Raw genomic sequence first — 17423 nt, 5'->3', positions numbered from 1 at the left:
GCAGGCCCCGGGCGGGCCGCGGGGGGCGCTGGGAAGGCCGCGCTCAGCCAGTCTCTGCGGGCGCGGTGCGTGCTGGGAGGGCTGCTCGGCCCGTGTTGACGGGTCTGAATAAAAATCAATAAATAACACAATAACGAGAAAAGTCGTTCAGTCCGAATATAATCACATCAGCTTATGTCGATTCTGTGCTTCTTCTGTGCAAACTCGCTTTTAATTACTACCCCACAAGTGAATATCCATTTGTATTGATAAATATGGTAAACATCAATAATGAATATTACTAACTACGTAAATACCAGTACCGATAGTTAGAATATAAGGAGACTGCATGTGTATCTCATTGTGTGTGAGGGCTTAGCCAAGGTTTTGGAATGAATTTGGATGCCAGGAGTCAGGACTACAGATACAATATTTACCCCAGGAGGAAAAATCATATTTTGCTTTGTAGCTTCCGCTGGCAGATTTGAACCCAGACTTGCAGAAACCCCTGGACAGCGACTCTGACAGTGGCCAGGGCAGCTGTGAGACGGCCTCCCCGGGACCCCCTGGCAAGGGCACTGCATCCTTCGAGGACAGAGGTCTGTAACATTTCTATGAAATTGTTTTTCTCCAATACTACATTTTTCGTTTCATAAATACCTTTTAGGAGGTTGTCACTGCTTGACCTGCAGGAATCTAAACTCTGTTGCTCCGAATGTGGGCAAGCTTTAAACCTCTGAAAAGTGTTTTTTGAGCTACAGAAAGAAAAAGAGTAAATGGGACTTGTCTTAATGACTTATTCACTTTCTTTTCTGTTTTGTTTAATCTATGTGGTGTGATTTTTATTACCCTTTCAAGGCAAGACACTACCAGTGAAGGATTTTCAGCTTTGCCCTTTTTTTTAAAGGTTAAAAACCTGTAACATCAATTTGGGTTAATTAAATGCTGTTCTCTGGGGGGAAGTGGATTTTGAGAAGTTGGGTTCAAGCTCATTTGCTGTAGATGGTGACATATGTGAAATTTAACAGATGTAGATTCGGTTGTTTGTTAATTAACTCGTGGGATTTTCCTGTTTTATTTTCATATCTTTTGCCAGATTCAGAGGAAGAGATTTTTGTGCGTAAAAAAGCAAAAAACAAGAACGTACTCCAGGACAGTGAGAGCGAAGAGGGGGAGGATGGAGACTCCTCTGTGCAGGAAGATGCTTTGGGTGGCGACAAGGGAAATGGGGAGGAGGAAAAGGAGAACATTGCTACTGAGAAGAACAAGAAATCCCATCGGATCCGCCCAGCTCTGCTGGACAGTGATGACAGTGACACTGGTGACCGGCTGCAGATTGAAAACCTTGAAACAAACAGGATGTCTGGCTTGCCTGAGGGTGAGCTGGAAGAGGAGAGACCCCTAAAATCTGGGAAAAAGTACAGAAAACATAAACATAAACCAGATGTTGAAGAGGAGCCAGCCAAAGAAGCTGTAGGAAAATCCAGAAGAAGGAAGGAGAAGGAGAAAATAATGGAGTCCATTAAACAGTTGAGGAAAGAAAAGAAGCCTGTGGCAGAGGTGGGTATTTTGGCAGAAAACTCAGATAATTTCTCAACTAAGTTCAACTTATTATTGCTTGTGGTTATTCTGTTCCAAAGCTTCAGTGTTGTGTCCACATTCCTGCAGCAGGTTTGGGATCCACAGGGATCCATGCAACACCATACACGTTTAACCTGCAAAGTCTGCAGATTCATTTAAATTAAATTACATTTAATTTGCAGTTTATGGAAGTACAAAACCTAATGCTTGATGATTTAATGTCATTTTAAATTAGTGTCAAAGAACCAAAGGGACCCTCTGAAAGAAATCACACAAATAATTTATCCTTCTGGAAGCAGGTGGATGGTGGTGAGAGGTTTCCCTTCAATGACAGTGGATGCCTTCTGGATGACAAGGAACTCTTTGATAATGGCTTGGAGGAGGAGAATGGTCAGCCCCCTGAGGACCAAGAGTCCCTAGAATCCATACGAGCAGCTGTGAAAAACAAAATAAAACAGTACAAGGTAATGGTTGACCGTGATACAAAATAATTGTAAATGTACTCTCAAACTGATAGAAAATGGATTTAGATGGGATACTGGGAAGAAATTCTTCCCTGTGAGGGTGGGGAGGCCCTGGCACAGGGTGCCCAGAGAAGCTGTGGCTGTCCCATCCCTGGAAATGTCCAAGGCCAGGCTGGGTGGGGCTTGAAGCAACCTGGGACAGTGGAAAGTGTCCCTGCCCATGGCAGGGGTGGGACTGGATGATCTTTAAGGTCTTTTGCAACCCAAATTATTCTATGATTACTGAACTTAGCAAGACTTTGTACCTGACCAGGTTCTGAAACTCTCTTTGACCATAATGGAGTTGTACTGCTGTGGCAGAGGAGAGAAGAGCCTTCTGTTTTTTTTGATGGAGGGATGTTGTCCTGGCAAATTAAAAAGATAATGCTGGAGTTGGAGCTTTGGAAATCAACCCTTATGTGGGGTTTGTGGTGGTTTATGAGTACACTTGCTGGCTTTGCTGACCAGTGATGGTTCTGTGCAGTTATTTTTGATGTGCTTGCCTTTGATTGTGCCAGTGTATTGAGAGAAATTGTTGAATTTCTTCTTACGCCCCATAGAACAAAGAACGTTTTCCTGAGGGTGAAGGCTACAAACATGTATTTGATGAGGAGAATGAGGAGCATGTATTGAAGGAACCAAAAAGGAAGGTGAGGTCTTCTTCTTTTTAAAGCTCTGTATTGTTGTTTGTCGTGACTAAAATGGTTTTGTATCCACAGTGTGGTTTTTGGTTTTTTTTGAACTGGATGCTTTATTTTGACTCCTTTCTGTTTGAAAGGGAAAAAGGTATTTAAGAAGTAGAGAGAGAGCCCTATGTTTTGTTTCCTGACTTCAGAAGCCTTTTTTTTTCTCCCCTTAAGGAGCGGAAAGCAGCAAGATTGAGTAAAGAAGCCATTAAACAACTACATAGTGAGACCCAACGACTTCTTAGAGGTAAAACTTAAATTCTTTGTATATTAAGGGGTATAAACTGTTCAAAAACTTAGAGGAGAAATTGAAAGAATTTACCCAAAAGGTTAGAGCCTTCTCTGACCTAACATAACTTATTTAGAGTTGAAGGGTGCAAGACCATTTTTGTTGAAGGACCTGTTAAAGCTATTTTTGTAACTAATGAAAATAAAGATTCTTGTTATCAAATAAAGGTTTCAGATGATGTTTTACATCTTCTCTCACTGTCTTGCTCTGGCAGAATCATCCGTGTCTCTCCCATATCATGTGCCTGAGGCCAAAAGTGTTCACGACTTCTACAAGCGCAGACCTCGACCAGCATGTCAAGGAAATGCCATGGCCCTGCTGAAGTAAGGACTTAAACCTTCCTCATACAATTTTTTCATGAACTTTAAGCATCTCTAGCTTTTCTTTTGAGGGTAACCAGACTTTCTCAGGCTCCTTTAATTCCATAAAAGTAGGAAATTAGGAGAATGTCATTGCTAACATAAGGCAATGCTGCACTCCTGACAGTCCTACTGTTGAAGTGATCAGGGCCAGGAGTAACTCAGAGGAAGGAACTTAGTGATGCAGAGTTATTTTAATGGGATTTAGGGTGAAGTCCAGCATTTTACTTGGTCTGTTTCTTCCCTGAGTAATGTGTAGTAAAATACTGAAGCTACAGTAGTCGCAAAATCCCTCAGGAATTTCATACTGTGATACTGTAACCAGTACAAAGCTTTTACACTTCCTTAAGTTCTCATGATGCGGTTTTCCAGATTTCTGTCCTTCACCTCTTCCTACACATCAATGACAATAATTAGGAAATGGTTTCTTCCTCTCAGTTTGTCCTCAACCTCATCTCCCTTTCACACTAGCCATGGGTGATATGTTTCTTTTTGCCTTTGTTAGGTCCTCTAAATACCAGCTGCCCCTAAATGAAGAATCTGCAGCCACTGGGAGCTTGAGCAAGGATTGCAAAGATGGGCCAATGGAAGGTGATCAATCAGCAGCTGCTGAACGAGAAAAGAACCTGGCCAGAGATGTTGATGCTTCTGTGACTGAACCTCTTGCTGCTGTAGGGAAGAACTTGCCAGAGGACTGTGCTGAGCAGCCCAGGCAGGATAGGGAGGATTCTCATGCAGTTTCAGAGACTGTAACAACTGATGATAACGCAGAGGAACAGCTGCTCTCCAACTGCCTGAGCACCGACTGTGGCGAGCAAAAAGAGAGTGAAACTCCTCCAGCATGTGGAGATGCCCTCATGCAAAGAGGGGAAACAGTCCCAGATGTACAAGGTGAAACAAACAGTCAGCAGGTGGGGCCTGGACTGGTGACACAGCCTGAAAAAGTGAGGAAGTCCAAGCTGGATAAACTTCGTGAACTGGGAATAGATGTGTCCATCAAGCCAAGAATCTGCTCTGACAATGAATCCTTCATAAACCTTGATGAAGCTGATTCAAGTAAAGGTATCACTTGTGTTGTAGTCCTAAGCAGTGTTGATCTGAGCTTGGCTGGAAAATTCAGAAATATTTAGGTGATATAAGAGTCAGGCACATTCACTTACTAGTGTGGATTCTTTGAGTCATGTTAACAGAAATCTAGAATTGCCTGGTGGCTGGGAGGCTGGGCTGGAAGTGAACTGAGGTCTTGTGGATAAATGGTAGTCAATGGTAAAATAATTCAGTATTAGCTAATATCAATTAAGTACAAGCTACAGCAAAAATATTATGTGGTGGTTCATTATTAGTTGAATAGAATGGTTTTGCAAATATTTTAATATTAAAGATTTAGCTTTTAAACTATCTTTGGGGGAAAAACAGCTCAAGACCTACTCTTACTACAACTTTTAACAATCAATGCTTCTACTTGTTACATTAACATTTTTCATGTTACATATTAATTTAATTAATATGTATTTAAAGAACTAGAAGCCCTGAAAGCACGTTTCTTGAAGCACACTCTCCAGACGTCGAAATCCAAAGCGGAACGGGCCATAAACATGAACATTATCCGTAAGGAAACGACATCTGACGGGAAAGAGGAGCTGAGAGCGGATGTGGTGCCAGCAGTTTTGGCTGCAGAGAGCCTGGAGGAAACTGTCCACACAAAGCCAGGTTGGTGGAGGAGAAGAAGTGATGAGGATCGAATTGGAAAACACTTTTGTCTTTATCTTCCTCTCTCATGCTCCATTTCTCAGTGCTGCCCTATGAAATACAGGTGAAGGGATCTTCATCTGGGAGATTACTGTGTGTGTTCCCTCTGATGGATAGCCCTGTTTTAATAAAAAAATTCTTGGTAGACCACTTAAATAGAAGTGGCCTGTGTAGGACAGCCTCAGTCAGATCTTTGTGACTTTGGTTCCTTGGATTTTTCATGCTTCCATGAGAAGCTGTAGTTGCCCCATTCCCGGAAGTGTCCAAGTCCAGGTTGGACAGGGCTTGGAGCAACCTGGGATAGTGGAGGGTGTCCCTGCCCGTGTCAGGGAGTGGAATTGGGTGAACTTTAAGGTCCCTTCCAATGCAGCCATTCCCTGATTCTGTTCCTGCTCAGGTGAAAAGCTCCAGGCCCTGAAGGCCAAGCTCCAGGAGGCCATGAAGCTCCGCAGGACCGAGGAGCGCCAGAAGCGGCAAGCGCTGTTTAAGCTGGACAATGAGGAAATGCTGGAGGAAGATGAGGAAGAGGAGGAGGAAGAGATGACAGATGAGTCTGAGGAAGAGGAAGAAGAAGAAGGTGATCATGAGGTCTGTATGGAACCTTTTTCAATAACCTCATCAGCTTCTCCATTCTACTTCCTCTCCCCAATGCAATGGGACTTTTGTACACTGTGAATTAGGGAAATTGCTAAGAATTCTTCCTAGAAGCTAAAAAATTGCTGTAGTTGACATATTCAGGGATTGAATTGTCTAATCTTGAATTCATGAGTATTTTCTTGATTTGTCTAAACACTATTAAAACCAAAAAGAAGTGTTTAAAAGATTCTGATGCCCCTTTCTCTTTTTATAAATCCTTGGCTCATTGCTGGCAGGGCCAAACAGGTCACGTGCCTGACCTGGGGTAAGGTTTGCAATGGAAATAATCATTATATCTGTGCTGTGTTTGGGGATGTTTTTTAGAATTCAGAATTTCTGCTTGATGAAGCTGAGGAAGATAATGAAGATTCAGAAGAGAAACATGTTGAAGATGGTGATAAAGAAACCGACAAAGAATCAATCGATGGAGAAAAGCTGGAGAAATCTGAACACTGTGATTCTGTTCTAAAACAGCCTTCAACAGAGTCTACATTGATCCTTTTTAAGGACAGCTCCTCAAAAATGGGGTAAATAATCCAAGCCTTAAAAATGGTGCCTGAGAAATTTTAAATTTGATCAGCATGTGTAGGTGTCTTTATTTAAAGTCCCTTTTATAAGTATTTTTGTGTTACCTTGGGGTTTTTTTGGAACTCATCCTGAATTTATTAGCAAATACCTTTTATTTAATGAATTGCAGATATTCTCTTCCTGATGAGAAACTGGAAATGGAAGAAACGGCAGACAAAGGACCTGCCAAGTTAGGTAAAGTAGAATTATTGCCCTACATAGCTATTTTGTTGGTTTTTTTTAACTTAGCACATGTAAAAGTTTCTATTTAAGATTGGTGTTCAGTCCTTCTGTTATGTCATCACCTGTGTAGTTATACAGTATGATTTTAAAAATTTAGATTGATGAAAAAAATGGGAGGGCTTGAAAAAACCAGAGGGGAAAAAAGTTCAAAATAATACTGGAAGAAATATGAAATTATGTAAGATGAAATTCAGTGAAAAAGTGTAATATGCATCCTGTGAGAAGAAGGAAATCCAACATGACCACAAAAAGAATTTTTAGCAAGGTATCAGTGTTGCAAAATGTTATATTGAGGTTTTACTGGATCACACACAAAAAAAATGTTAAGCACTATTTTTTTTATTTCCAGAGGATGATGATTCATTTTCTCTGCCAACACTGGCAAAGGAGAACAGCCACAACAGCAGCTTTGAGTTCATTGGCTCCATGATCCCATCCTACCAGCCCTGTAACAAACAGGCCTCGCGGGGAGGGAGCTTCTTACCTGCAGCAGGAGGGTTCAGATCACCCTCCCCAGGTTTCTTCAAAACAAGCTTTATCAGCTCTGCTTCCAAGGTGAGATTCTCAGTCCTGGTTGTGTGTTTTATTAACACAGTGGGTAGCAAATAAATGTATTTTATCCTGATGGTCAGATCTATCAAAAAAATCAAACCAGACAAATGCTTTGGTATCAGTAAAATTTCAGGAGAGCAAACTGTCCCTGGGATTTGTGTCCACATTGGAATGGATAAAAATGACATTATAAAATTTATATTCTAAAGCATCAAAGAGAAGATGCTATAATCTGGTTATTATATCTAAAATATGTGCATCATGTATATGGTTTTTAAGAATGCTTATATGGGCTACACAACTTATGATGTCAGTGAACTCCTGTGGGGTATTAGAGCAGCATGGACATAATTTGACTCTTGCATGGTTTGGGTTGGAAGGAACCTCAAAGCCCATCCAGTCCCACCCCCTGCCATGGGCAGGGACACCTTCCACTATCCCAGGTTGCTCCAAGCCCCGTCCAACCCAGCTGGGAACACTTCCATGGATGGGGCAGCCACAGCTTCTCTGGGAAGTCTGTTCCAGTGCCCCTTGCATTTAAATTTAGGCTTGCTAAACAACTTAAATATTTTTATATTCCCTTGACTAGAGCTCAGGAAAGACCTCTGAGCCTTCTCTTCCCATAGAAGATTCCCAGGACCTGTATAATGCCTCTCCTGAGCCCAAGAGGTTGTTTCCAGGGGCTGGGGAGTCAAGGTTTCAATTTTCCCTGGAAGATGACACGCAGAGCCAGCTGCTCGATGCAGATGGGTGAGTGATGGGTGTAAAAGATGGTGTTTTGTGCCTGTTAACAGAAATAGGATGTGCAGACCAGCACGATTTTTCTAACTACAGCCTTTCTTTCAGGTTCTTGAACGTTGGACAACACAGGAATAAATACCAGTCCTCAAAGCATCCTCTGCCACTGGCTAGCATGGATGAGAATGCCATGGATGCCAACATGGATGAGTTACTGGACCTGTGTTCTGGACAGTTCAGCAGCCAAGCTGAGCATGTGCCAAACACCAGCAGCACCAAAAAGCAGAACATGGAGGAACTGCTCAATCTTTGTTCAGGAAAATTCATGTCTCAAAGTATGTCCTGAATTCTCTTTTCAGCTTTGCTGGTTACTTGATTTAGAAGTTTTTAGCTGAGGTAACTTCAAGTCTGGGTACTAATGCCACGTGTGGAATTTTGTCTTTGTTGGGAGCATGTGCAGTGTTATTTCTAGGATGTTCTCTGACACTTCAAGAGCAGAAATAAGTTGCCATCTTATTGCTTTCTGTAGCAGGTTCTCCAACATGGGCTTCTTCGGTGTCTTCCAAGGCAGAAAAAGACAGTGACATAGAAGATCCAATGGCAGAGGCTCTGGAGCTCTGTTCAGGCTCCTTTCCCACAGACAGGTTAGCATTGCTCTCCTAAAATTTACAGAAGTTTATTCTGGTAACTGTCTTGTTTCACTCTTAAAAGTGCTTTCTTGTTTGACATCAATTTGCTGTCAGTGAAAGTGTGCTTTGTTTTGGAGGTGGAGGGGAGGATATTGCAAATTGCTCAACAATTACTCTCTAATTGGCAGCATAAACTGTTTCCCACAGCTACTGTGAAGGGAAATTCTTTGTCTTTCACTGATAGTGCAAGAAACAGTGAAGAACTTCCATTAAACTGAGAAAAGATGATTAAAAGTGGGACTTCTGGAGTCTGTTCTGGGCTGTTGCCAAACTGCCGTAACCAAGTGTAAAGTTGGATACTTGGAGTTTTTTATTGACTAAATGGGAAAGTGTATGGCTGCCTGACAAAAGGATAATGAGGCTTAACAAGTGGGAGTGTTAGGGGAATCCATGAGAAATTTGAGAGGGGGAAGAAGAACTGGAAATTAGTACTTTTCCTATGGTTTCTGCAAGTGAAAATCTGAGGTCTTAAAACATCAACACTAACGGGGCTTTGGGGCATTTATGGCTAAATGCTGCTGGGAGATTGTAGCTCTGAGCACTCACAGGGAACTGCCTGGCAGCAGTTTTTTGCCTTGATTTGCTGGAGGCAAAATGAAAATGCATTTCTCCCATTCATGTTTTCCCTAGGGAAGAGGAAGAGGAGGAGGAACAAGAAGAACTTGGTGGTTTTCAGCTTTTAACAGATGATGAGGCCTTTGCAAGTGAAGAGGTGTGAACTGATGCAGCCAGGCAGCTGCTGGATAAAATGGATATTTCCATTGATCTTCCTAGGTTTTTAATATATACATCCATGCAAAGTACTACAACTCCCATAACAAGCTACTGAAACATTTTTCAGAGCAAACTTTGGATCATTTAAAAGATCTCCTTAATATAATGGTACAGTGAAAAATGCAAATCCTCTGAAATATGCCTGGTGTTTTAGTGTGTTGTTAATTGAAGAACAGATGAATCTGTCCTTACAAAGCAATCCACTCTCAGAAATTCCTTATTTCTGAAAACTTTCTCTTTGGCAGGATGAAAAAGGTGAGGATAGTGCTGCTGAAGAAGCAGAAGTGAGTGATGAAGAGGAAGAACTGCTGAGACATAGACCAGGCTCAAAGAAAAAACTGTAATTTTTTTTTTTTTTTTTAAATTACCAGAGAGAATAGATTTTTAATAGCACTAGAAATTGAGTTTGGAATTGTTCCGTCTCCAGCATTGTTAGCTGATGTTTATATGATCTGGTTTTTCATATGTCTCTCTTTTTTTACTTTGGTGCTGTCACGTTGCATGAGTTGAACTGAGTTGCTTGTGGGTTATAGATGATTTCCATTGTAATTTTCATTATAGATGGAAATCAAAAAACTGCAATAAAAGCAGTGCAACATTTTTTTGACCAAAAAAAGGGATGCAAGAATATTGTTGTCATTCCTCATGTCTTAAGATCTTATTTGTTCTAGTAAGTAAAACATAGAGTTGACAGTTATTGCCATCATCTTTGGCAAGGAATCTGGTGGATGACAATGATTTGGGGTGCTACATGATGTCAGGCTGTGTATGTGAGTGTGCAAGAACTCAAGGCTTGGTCTTTCCAAAAATGAGAAATTACGATACATCCTTAGGAAATGTGTTAATTTTATGTCAAAGGATAAATCTTGCTTTCTGAAGATTTGTGTGGTGGCTGCTATGCTCTCAAACTGAACTCCTTCAACTTCCTTTCATAGAAAACTGCAAGATTTCATGGAAGAGGAGGCAGAGCTGTCAGGGAGTGATGTGGGAAGTGAAGATGAGTATGATGGTGAAGACCTGAACGAATATGAAGAAGAGATTATCGATGAGGAGCTCCCAAATGAAGTGGAACTAGGAAACCAAATACAGAAATTCCACATGTCAGTGACATTATCAGTAGATATTTGGGTGTGTGAGGCCCTGGCTCTGGGGTAGAACCCAGACTAACCTCTCCCTGTCTCCTGTGCTGGCAGGAAGGCGATGCTGGACGATGACAAGCGCCAGCTACGCCTGTACCAGGAGAGGTACCTGCTGGATGGGGACCTGCACAGCGACGGCCCGGGCAGGACCAGGAGGTTCAGATGGAAAAACATAGGTGACCTATGATCCAGAGTTAATAGAGGGGGAGAAAGTTTGGAAACAGAGCTTGTGTCTGTGAAATAGCGCATTTAGTGGTCCTCAATAAAGTATTTCAGGAATAAATTGGGGGGATGATTCTGGGTTTTTTGTTTGGTCGGGGGTTTTTTGCCTTGTTTGTTTGATTGGTTTTTGGCCTTGGTTTTTTTTGTTGTTTTTTACTGGCCTCCGTTTTCAAAATTCATAGCTAACTGTCTTGTTTTGTTGCCTAGATTTTGCTTCACAGATGGACTTGTTTCAGAGAGATTCAGATAATGATGAGGAGAATGAAGAGTTTGATGAGACAGAAGTGAAGTGGAGGAAGGAGCGGTTTGAGCGAGAGCAGTGGCTTCGTGAGCAGGTACTGGTGAGCTGCCAGAAAGGCTTGCTGAGTCTCTGTGTCATTGCTGGATGTGAAATTGTTTACTCCTCAAGCTAAGCTTCAGTATTAGGTCAGATTTCTCAGCTGAATGTGATGCTGTTCATTGATAGTTCTTCATCCTTGTTCTATCTAAGAAATTGCAATAGTATATTTATTTACTTTCTACTATAGTCTCCTATAGTAGAAAGTAAATAAAAATTAATTTACATAAGGAAAAGAATGGCTCTACTTAAAATACTGAATGAAGTGTCCATTTGTAATATGAATTTTTTCCATTTTACAAAGTGTCTTCTCTCTGCTACAGAAGGAAAAAAATAAAGAGCAGGAGGAGGAAGAGGAAGAAATTGGTGGAGACAACGAATTCATGAAACTGGCAAAAAAAGTGACTGCCAAGTCCATGCAGAAGAAAGGTGAGCTTGATTTTTATTGAAGTGACAAGAAAAGGAGAGAGAGAAAGAGCTCAAAACTGACCTTTTCCCCATGTCTCTGCCAGCCAGCCCAGCAGTGGTGGCACAAGACACAGCTCTGTTACCCAGGAACCCATTTGAAGCCTTCAGACCTGCCAGTGACATCCAGGTGGGTACCAGGCCTCAAAAAGGGCATTCCCCAACCCAGCCAGTGTTGGGAATTCTGGGCACTCCTGGTTTGTGGTGTTGTTACATGTGAGTAGAGAGTAGATTTTCTACCAAGAGTAACTTACTAAGTAACCTGCCTTGTTCCTGAGAGTGGTTTAATGCAGCTTTTCTTTGCCTTTCAGATAAAAAATGGGTCACTCTTGAACAGACCTAAAGCTGTTCTTCAGAAACTGGCAGCAATGTCAGATCTTAATCCAAATGCCCCTCGAAATTCAAGGAATTTTGTCTTTCATACACTTTCCCCAGAGAAGAGTGAAGAGGCAAAGGAGAAATCAAAACCTCAGGTAAAGATTTGGGTGGCAGGTGCTGCCAGTTGTGGAGATTATTTGAATATACAGGCACTGAACCCTGCCAAGCAGTTAAGAGTACTGCTGTCTTAAATATTCCCTATGTGCTCTCACACCAAATAATTCTCTCATAACTCAGAATTTAAACTTTTTTTTGGACATGTTGTGTATTCTAATGTATTTGACTCCCCCTAGGTGAAGAAGAGAGGCCCTTCTGCAGTGATAACATCAGTGGCAAAGCGGCCCAGGGTAGAAAGCTCAGAGGAAACCAGTCAAAGCCGCAGCATTTTCCAGTACTTGGAGAGCTGAATATTCCTGTTTGGAGCCAAAGGTTGTGTCTCCTCTTTGCCAGCTGCAGTTTATTTTGCCAATCTGCCAGAAATCACCAGGCAGGGAAACAAATTGGTGCCACCTTGTTCACAAGTTCCAGTAATTTCCAGGCAGTGGTTTTGTGCTGTTTTTTCTCAGTCCTCTGTGGCAAATGGGAGCACAAAATCCATTCCTGGTTTGGAATGAAATGCTGACTTGGTCTTTCCCAAGCATTAAGGAAACTTCCAGTACTGTGGGCTGTCCTCAGAGGTGCTGCAGAGGTATCAGTTCCACGTGGAATGCCGTAGGTGTGGAAATGCCGTAGGTGTGACACAGAAATGCCTCAGGTAGCTGAAAGCACAGAAAAGGAGGGATTTCTACAGCTGTGGGAGAGAATGAAGCAGTGGTGGCTATGACAGGACACTTGTTTACACTTGCAACACAAAATTTTAGCTGTGTCTTCCTCCAGTGTCTTATTTTCTTTGATGTTGAGCATTTATTAAGCTTCGCCTTTTAAGAAACTCTAATTTATCCTTGAAATGTTTACTTTGTGGAAAAGGTACCAGTCTCTTCTGAGGCAACATGAGAAGGGCTTCTTTCCAAGTTTTTATTACTGTTGATGTCCTTAAACTTGCAGTTGAAAGTATTTGTGCAGAGGGAAGAATGTGAGTAACATGTGGGAAAGGAAAAGGAGGTTTGGGGGGGTTTATTTGCATTGGTGGGGGGAAAGTTGCTGGGGTTGGTTTGGTTTACCCAGCTTCGGGCTATCTTTAATCATCCATTCTGTTGTTTTCATTGAAGCTGCACTCATCCAAGAGAAAACCATCCATTGCTGAGCAGCCAGTAAGGAAAGGGCTGCCCTAGGATGAGGGAATTAATAGAGAACTATTCTAAATGGTGTGAGAGAAACTTGAGCCAGAGTATCCAGCATTCCTGACATTTCTGATCGCATGTTGAACGTGTTGGAGAGCAGATAATGGTGACAAAGGGTTCTGCTCTAAGACTAAACATCTCTGGGACTGGATGTCACATACTTACGGTGCCAATGCCATCAGAGAAGTGTCTGAGCTGTAAATTTTGTAACATCGTGAGCACACGCCTGGTGTGCTGTGTGTAAAATATTTTATTGTACAGTATGTTATAAAGAATTGTGGTACTAATCCAAGTGCGACTTTACAATAAAATGTGGTTTTAATTTTGGAGGCAGTTGGAATTAATTTCTAGGGTTTCACTCAGTTGTATACATGTCTTGGGGTTTTTTTTCCCCAATATTTTTTATTTCTGTCTATGTCTTTTTTTTTTTTGTTTCCTTTTTTTTTTTTTTTTTTTTAGCCACAACTCAGCCCTTCACTAGGAACAGCTGCAATAATACTGGAATACAACAAAAACAAGCCCTTGTGTTTATTGGAGTGTGGATTTTCAACTCCTCAAGTCTTCCACTTGGGTTTGCATAAAATTCTTGGCCTGAAGAATATGGTTTTTTCCTGCTAAAATAGTTCTGGATTTTTTAGTTCCTAGACAAAACTTCCTTTATCCTTGTCTAAGAAGTGTCTATTTCAGTTCATTACAGTAATTCTCATGGTTACTGTACCTGGATTTGAGGTGGGAGGTTTAAGGAAGAGGAATGACATTTCCTCCTTCATTATCAGACTTTTCTTGAAGGACCACGTAACTAAAAGATTTCTTAACACCCACTTCATTCTTTATCAGTGTTTCACTGATACGAAAGCTGTACTAATTCAGCACAGATTTATTGGGTAAAAACATTGCAAGCTCTAAACTTGGGTGTTTTTCCTGCATTTTGCTCCTGCTCTGCCACTAGAGCGCAGCAAGAGAATATGCTTCCTCTGGCACAGGGGCAAGGCAAAATCATTAAAGCTTAAACTGTGTCTTGACTCCAGGGGAAATTCTTGCAGTTTTCCATGCTCTGGCATTGCAAAGGATTAAATTTATAGAGACCTATAATTGCTACATTTTTGCATTAGAAAGTGGTAGCTTGAAGAGCACCTTTAGAGGGTTGGCTGAGTTCTGGTGGTTTCCTGGCTTCTCCTCAGCACATGCTACTAGCCATAATTATAGCTTTCATTTTGCTTTCCCTGTAGAATTTTCCCTTTAAAATACATTTTCCTTGTTCCAGAGCCAAGGGTAGGAAAATACTGTTGAGCCTGAAATGCTTGTAAATTGAAATACAGGGACTGGGAAGGTTTCTGGCTGCATTTCCCCCACAACAACTTTGCAGTAGTTCAGGGTTTGTGAGTTGCTGCTGGAAGCTCTGCATTGCACCCCAAAAATTCCTTGCCTGGGAGCATGTTCAATGCCAGGGAGTGGGAGCAGTAGTAGGAGGCATAGGAGAGTTGAGCCATGTGCTGAGATGTGCCAGACTATCCCCAGAGCTGGGGCTTGGGCCTGGCCCTCACCTGTGCTCCCACCCGTGTCCTGCCCTGTTCCCATCCATCTCCTGGCTCTGGCTTTTCCAGGACTGCCCCCTGCTCATGTCTGGCACATTAACTCAGCTTTGCCTTCTCATTTTCAGGTATCGATTCAGCTCCCCCCTCCTGGCACTGACATGAGGCTGCTGTGCTAATGGGGAGAAAAAGCCTCCCTGTTACTGCTGGAAGTGCCAACAGTGGGCTGGGAAGGAGGGAATGACTCAGGGTGGTGAGGAGTGGGGTCCTGTGCCCCTTGAGCAGAAGCTGGTCAAAGGTTGGACTTGATGAGCCTGGAGGTCTTTTCCAGCCTCAGTGATTCTGTGAGATGGTGTCTGCAGGGCTATCCTGGGCTGAAGGAAAAGCTGATTCTACTTCTTCCACTTCCCTCCCTTTTTTCCCTACTAGCTGTGCCTTGGGATAACTCGGAGCAGTTACAGCTGAGGGTTGTGATCGGTGATGTTTGGGTTTGACTTTGGTGCAGAAGTGGCTGCAGCCTGGATTTTCATCTCAGTTGGGCAGCTCTAATAATAACACCTCTCTGTGCCTCAATTTCCCTTTCCCACACAGGGGACAGGAGGAATAAAGCCTATGGGATCTGAGCTCCTGATGCTTGACTGCATCACGGGAGCCTTGATGAGAGCAGTGCTGCTGATACACAATGTTACCTGCTGAGTTTGCAGGGAGCAGGAGCTTTTGGAAACCCGAATGATAATCAAGAAATTTTTGAAAAGGACTTAAAAGCAGAGGGAGGAGCAGCCCTGGGTGCGTGGTAAAGGTTGACATTGCAGACACGTTTATAATCCCAGCTCCCGCCGCCGTGCGGCTCCTCAGGGCTCAAGGCACTCACTGAATTATGTTTTCTTTCCCTTTTTTGCCAAGAGACTGAAAAGGGGAGAGAAAAAAAACTATTTGTTTGTCTTGTCTAATTTAATTTATGTTATTTATCAAATAGACAGGTTATTTGGGAAACCAGATGGACCCAGGCTAAAATCATCTGTATTTCCAACATGTGAAAAATTATGTTGGAGTGGACACATGAAAGGCAGCGTGGGGCAGGTTTGGTGAGCACTCACCACGTGAGCTCTGCACCTCATCTGTCCTGGGCCTCTAATCAGTTGTCCCAGACCCATTGTGAGGGTTAAAGGACAAAAAGACCCCCAGGCACCCACAGGGGTGTCTTCCAGAGCAGCCATGTCACAATTATTTACCTTCCCTGGCTTTCAGCCTGCTCATTGACTGGTGCATCCCGTCCCCAGGCATGGATGGGGGAGGGTTTTTGGGCCTAAATAAATGTTTTCCTTGGGTTTGGGAGTGGAGCAGGTGATGGTTTTGGTGTCTGTTTTTTCTCCTTTGGGTTTTCTTGTTGGAAGAGGAAAAACAGGAAAGGGAGAGCAGCAGGGATGGCTAAAAGGGAGCAGATAATTCAAGAAATACAGAAATACAGAAGGAATATAGTAAAACCAAGAGCCCTCTGTTACTAATTGGTTGGGCACCTCGATTGCTGCTGTATTTCCAAGAGCTGAGCCTGGAGCAGCCCCCGTCGCTGCCCTTCCCGGTGCCCCAGGGCAGGACCCCGGCAGCCAGAGGCACTCCTGGCTGGGCAGAGTCTGGACAAGCTCATGGCACAGTGAACAGCTCTGTGAGCCCTGCAGGGTTTAGTGGGTGACCTGTAAAGCAAAAGTTTCATTCTGTATTAACTATTAGTCATTAATATTAATTCCAGCGCTGCGCGTGCTCCATGCAGACAGATGTTCAGTCCTTGGGGGTTGTTATTTTCTCTTGTATCATCCAGAAGCCCAGTTTAGGGCTGACTCCAGCTCTGCTTCTCCAGGCAGCAGAGATCTAAACCAGCTGTAATTAAAGAAAACGACATAAAAGATTGCAGGGTGTGGGGGGAGGGGGATCAGCAAATCTTACAGCTTTGCAAGAGATTAATTTTATTTTTAGCTAATATTTTTCTCTGCTCCTCAGGGCTGTTTTCATGTAACACGCTCTATGCTGCTTCCCTTGCAGTGGCCCATTGATTTTCAATATTTGATGGTGTTTGTGCACGTGGCCACAGGGGATCAGTATCCGAGGGCCACGTTCACCTGTGTCCTCGCACCCCAAAAGCCACCTGTGGTATCCCAGCCCTCACCTTTGTCCTCTGGGGATGCTGCACAGAGCCCAGAGGTCCCACTCCATCCTGGCATGGCTGCTGTGCCAGGCCAGGCTCAGCCCTGAGGTCCCAGCTGGAAGGGGACACAGGCCAGCCCTGCAGCATCTTCCTGCACTGCCCAATTTCCAGCTGCCACTTCACAGACACTCGTTTCTGTGCAGGAAAATTTATTTCTTAACCACCAAGGCTCTAATGCGGCCTTCCTGGCTGCTCAGGATCCAGAGGTGGCGTTTCCACATTCCTACTTTACACGAAGCCTGAAGGAAACCCTCAACCTTTCCCAAATAATCATCACATTAGAGAAAAAAATGGCTTTTCCTTCCTCCCTCCTGCTCCTCAGTGAGCCTGGATGGGCCAGAGGGGCCTAATAGTGCCTGGGAAGGTAAAGTTCAGGAGCTGCTGCTTGGGCAGGCTTTTTCCCAGTCCCAGCACCAGGCTGGCACTGTGCTGGAAGGGGTCATTGCTGTGACTCATTGAGGCACCCTGAGCCCACCGGCTGCAGGGTTGGGGGGCCTCAAGCTGCCTCAATGAGTCACTCTCCGC

The 17423-nt window shown here is 43.1% G+C and overlaps 1 protein-coding gene across 4 annotated transcripts; it reads left to right on the top strand.

The window, feature by feature from the left end:
• Positions 1–76: 76 nt before the first annotated feature.
• CLSPN (claspin) lies at positions 77–13495 on the top strand. Of its 4 annotated transcripts, none has more exons than XM_017736279.1 (25): positions 77–228; positions 449–578; positions 1076–1539; positions 1860–2024; positions 2624–2713; positions 2924–2996; positions 3253–3361; positions 3903–4459; positions 4916–5107; positions 5544–5734; positions 6107–6309; positions 6480–6544; positions 6942–7147; positions 7734–7894; positions 7991–8217; positions 8412–8526; positions 9202–9283; positions 9591–9685; positions 10281–10445; positions 10539–10660; positions 10914–11041; positions 11367–11472; positions 11556–11638; positions 11820–11981; positions 12180–13495. In XM_017736279.1, the coding sequence occupies exons 1-25, from the start codon at positions 175–177 to the stop codon at positions 12291–12293; spliced, it is 4059 nt and encodes a 1352-aa protein (XP_017591768.1). In that variant the 5' UTR covers positions 77–174; the 3' UTR covers positions 12294–13495. The 4 variants fall into 4 exon arrangements, with proteins under 4 accessions (XP_017591768.1, XP_017591770.1, XP_017591767.1 ...); XM_017736281.1 differs by having other exon boundaries at positions 1857–2024; positions 8415–8526; XM_017736278.1 differs by having other exon boundaries at positions 1857–2024.
• Positions 13496–17423: the final 3928 nt, after the last annotated feature.

Source organism: Corvus brachyrhynchos, unplaced genomic scaffold (genome assembly GCF_000691975.1).
Source record: "Corvus brachyrhynchos isolate BGI_N302 unplaced genomic scaffold, ASM69197v1 scaffold65, whole genome shotgun sequence".
Lineage (NCBI taxonomy): Eukaryota > Metazoa > Chordata > Aves > Passeriformes > Corvidae > Corvus > Corvus brachyrhynchos.
The sequence above is the reverse complement of the archived record's forward strand: the minus strand, read 5'-3'. Positions and strand labels throughout refer to the sequence as shown.

What these genes read in the sequence shown, in the direction of transcription:
- CLSPN (XM_017736278.1), top strand. Translation starts at nt 175, where the DNA reads ATGTCGATTCTGTGCTTCTTCTGTGCAAACTCGCTTTTAATTACTACC. An exon ending in TGAAGCTGATTCAAGTAAAG is followed by an intron (nt 4,460 to 4,915) that starts GTATCACTTGTG and finishes ATGTATTTAAAG; the next exon opens with AACTAGAAGCCCTGAAAGCA. An exon ending in AGCAGTGGCTTCGTGAGCAG is followed by an intron (nt 11,042 to 11,366) that starts GTACTGGTGAGC and finishes TCTCTGCTACAG; the next exon opens with AAGGAAAAAAATAAAGAGCA.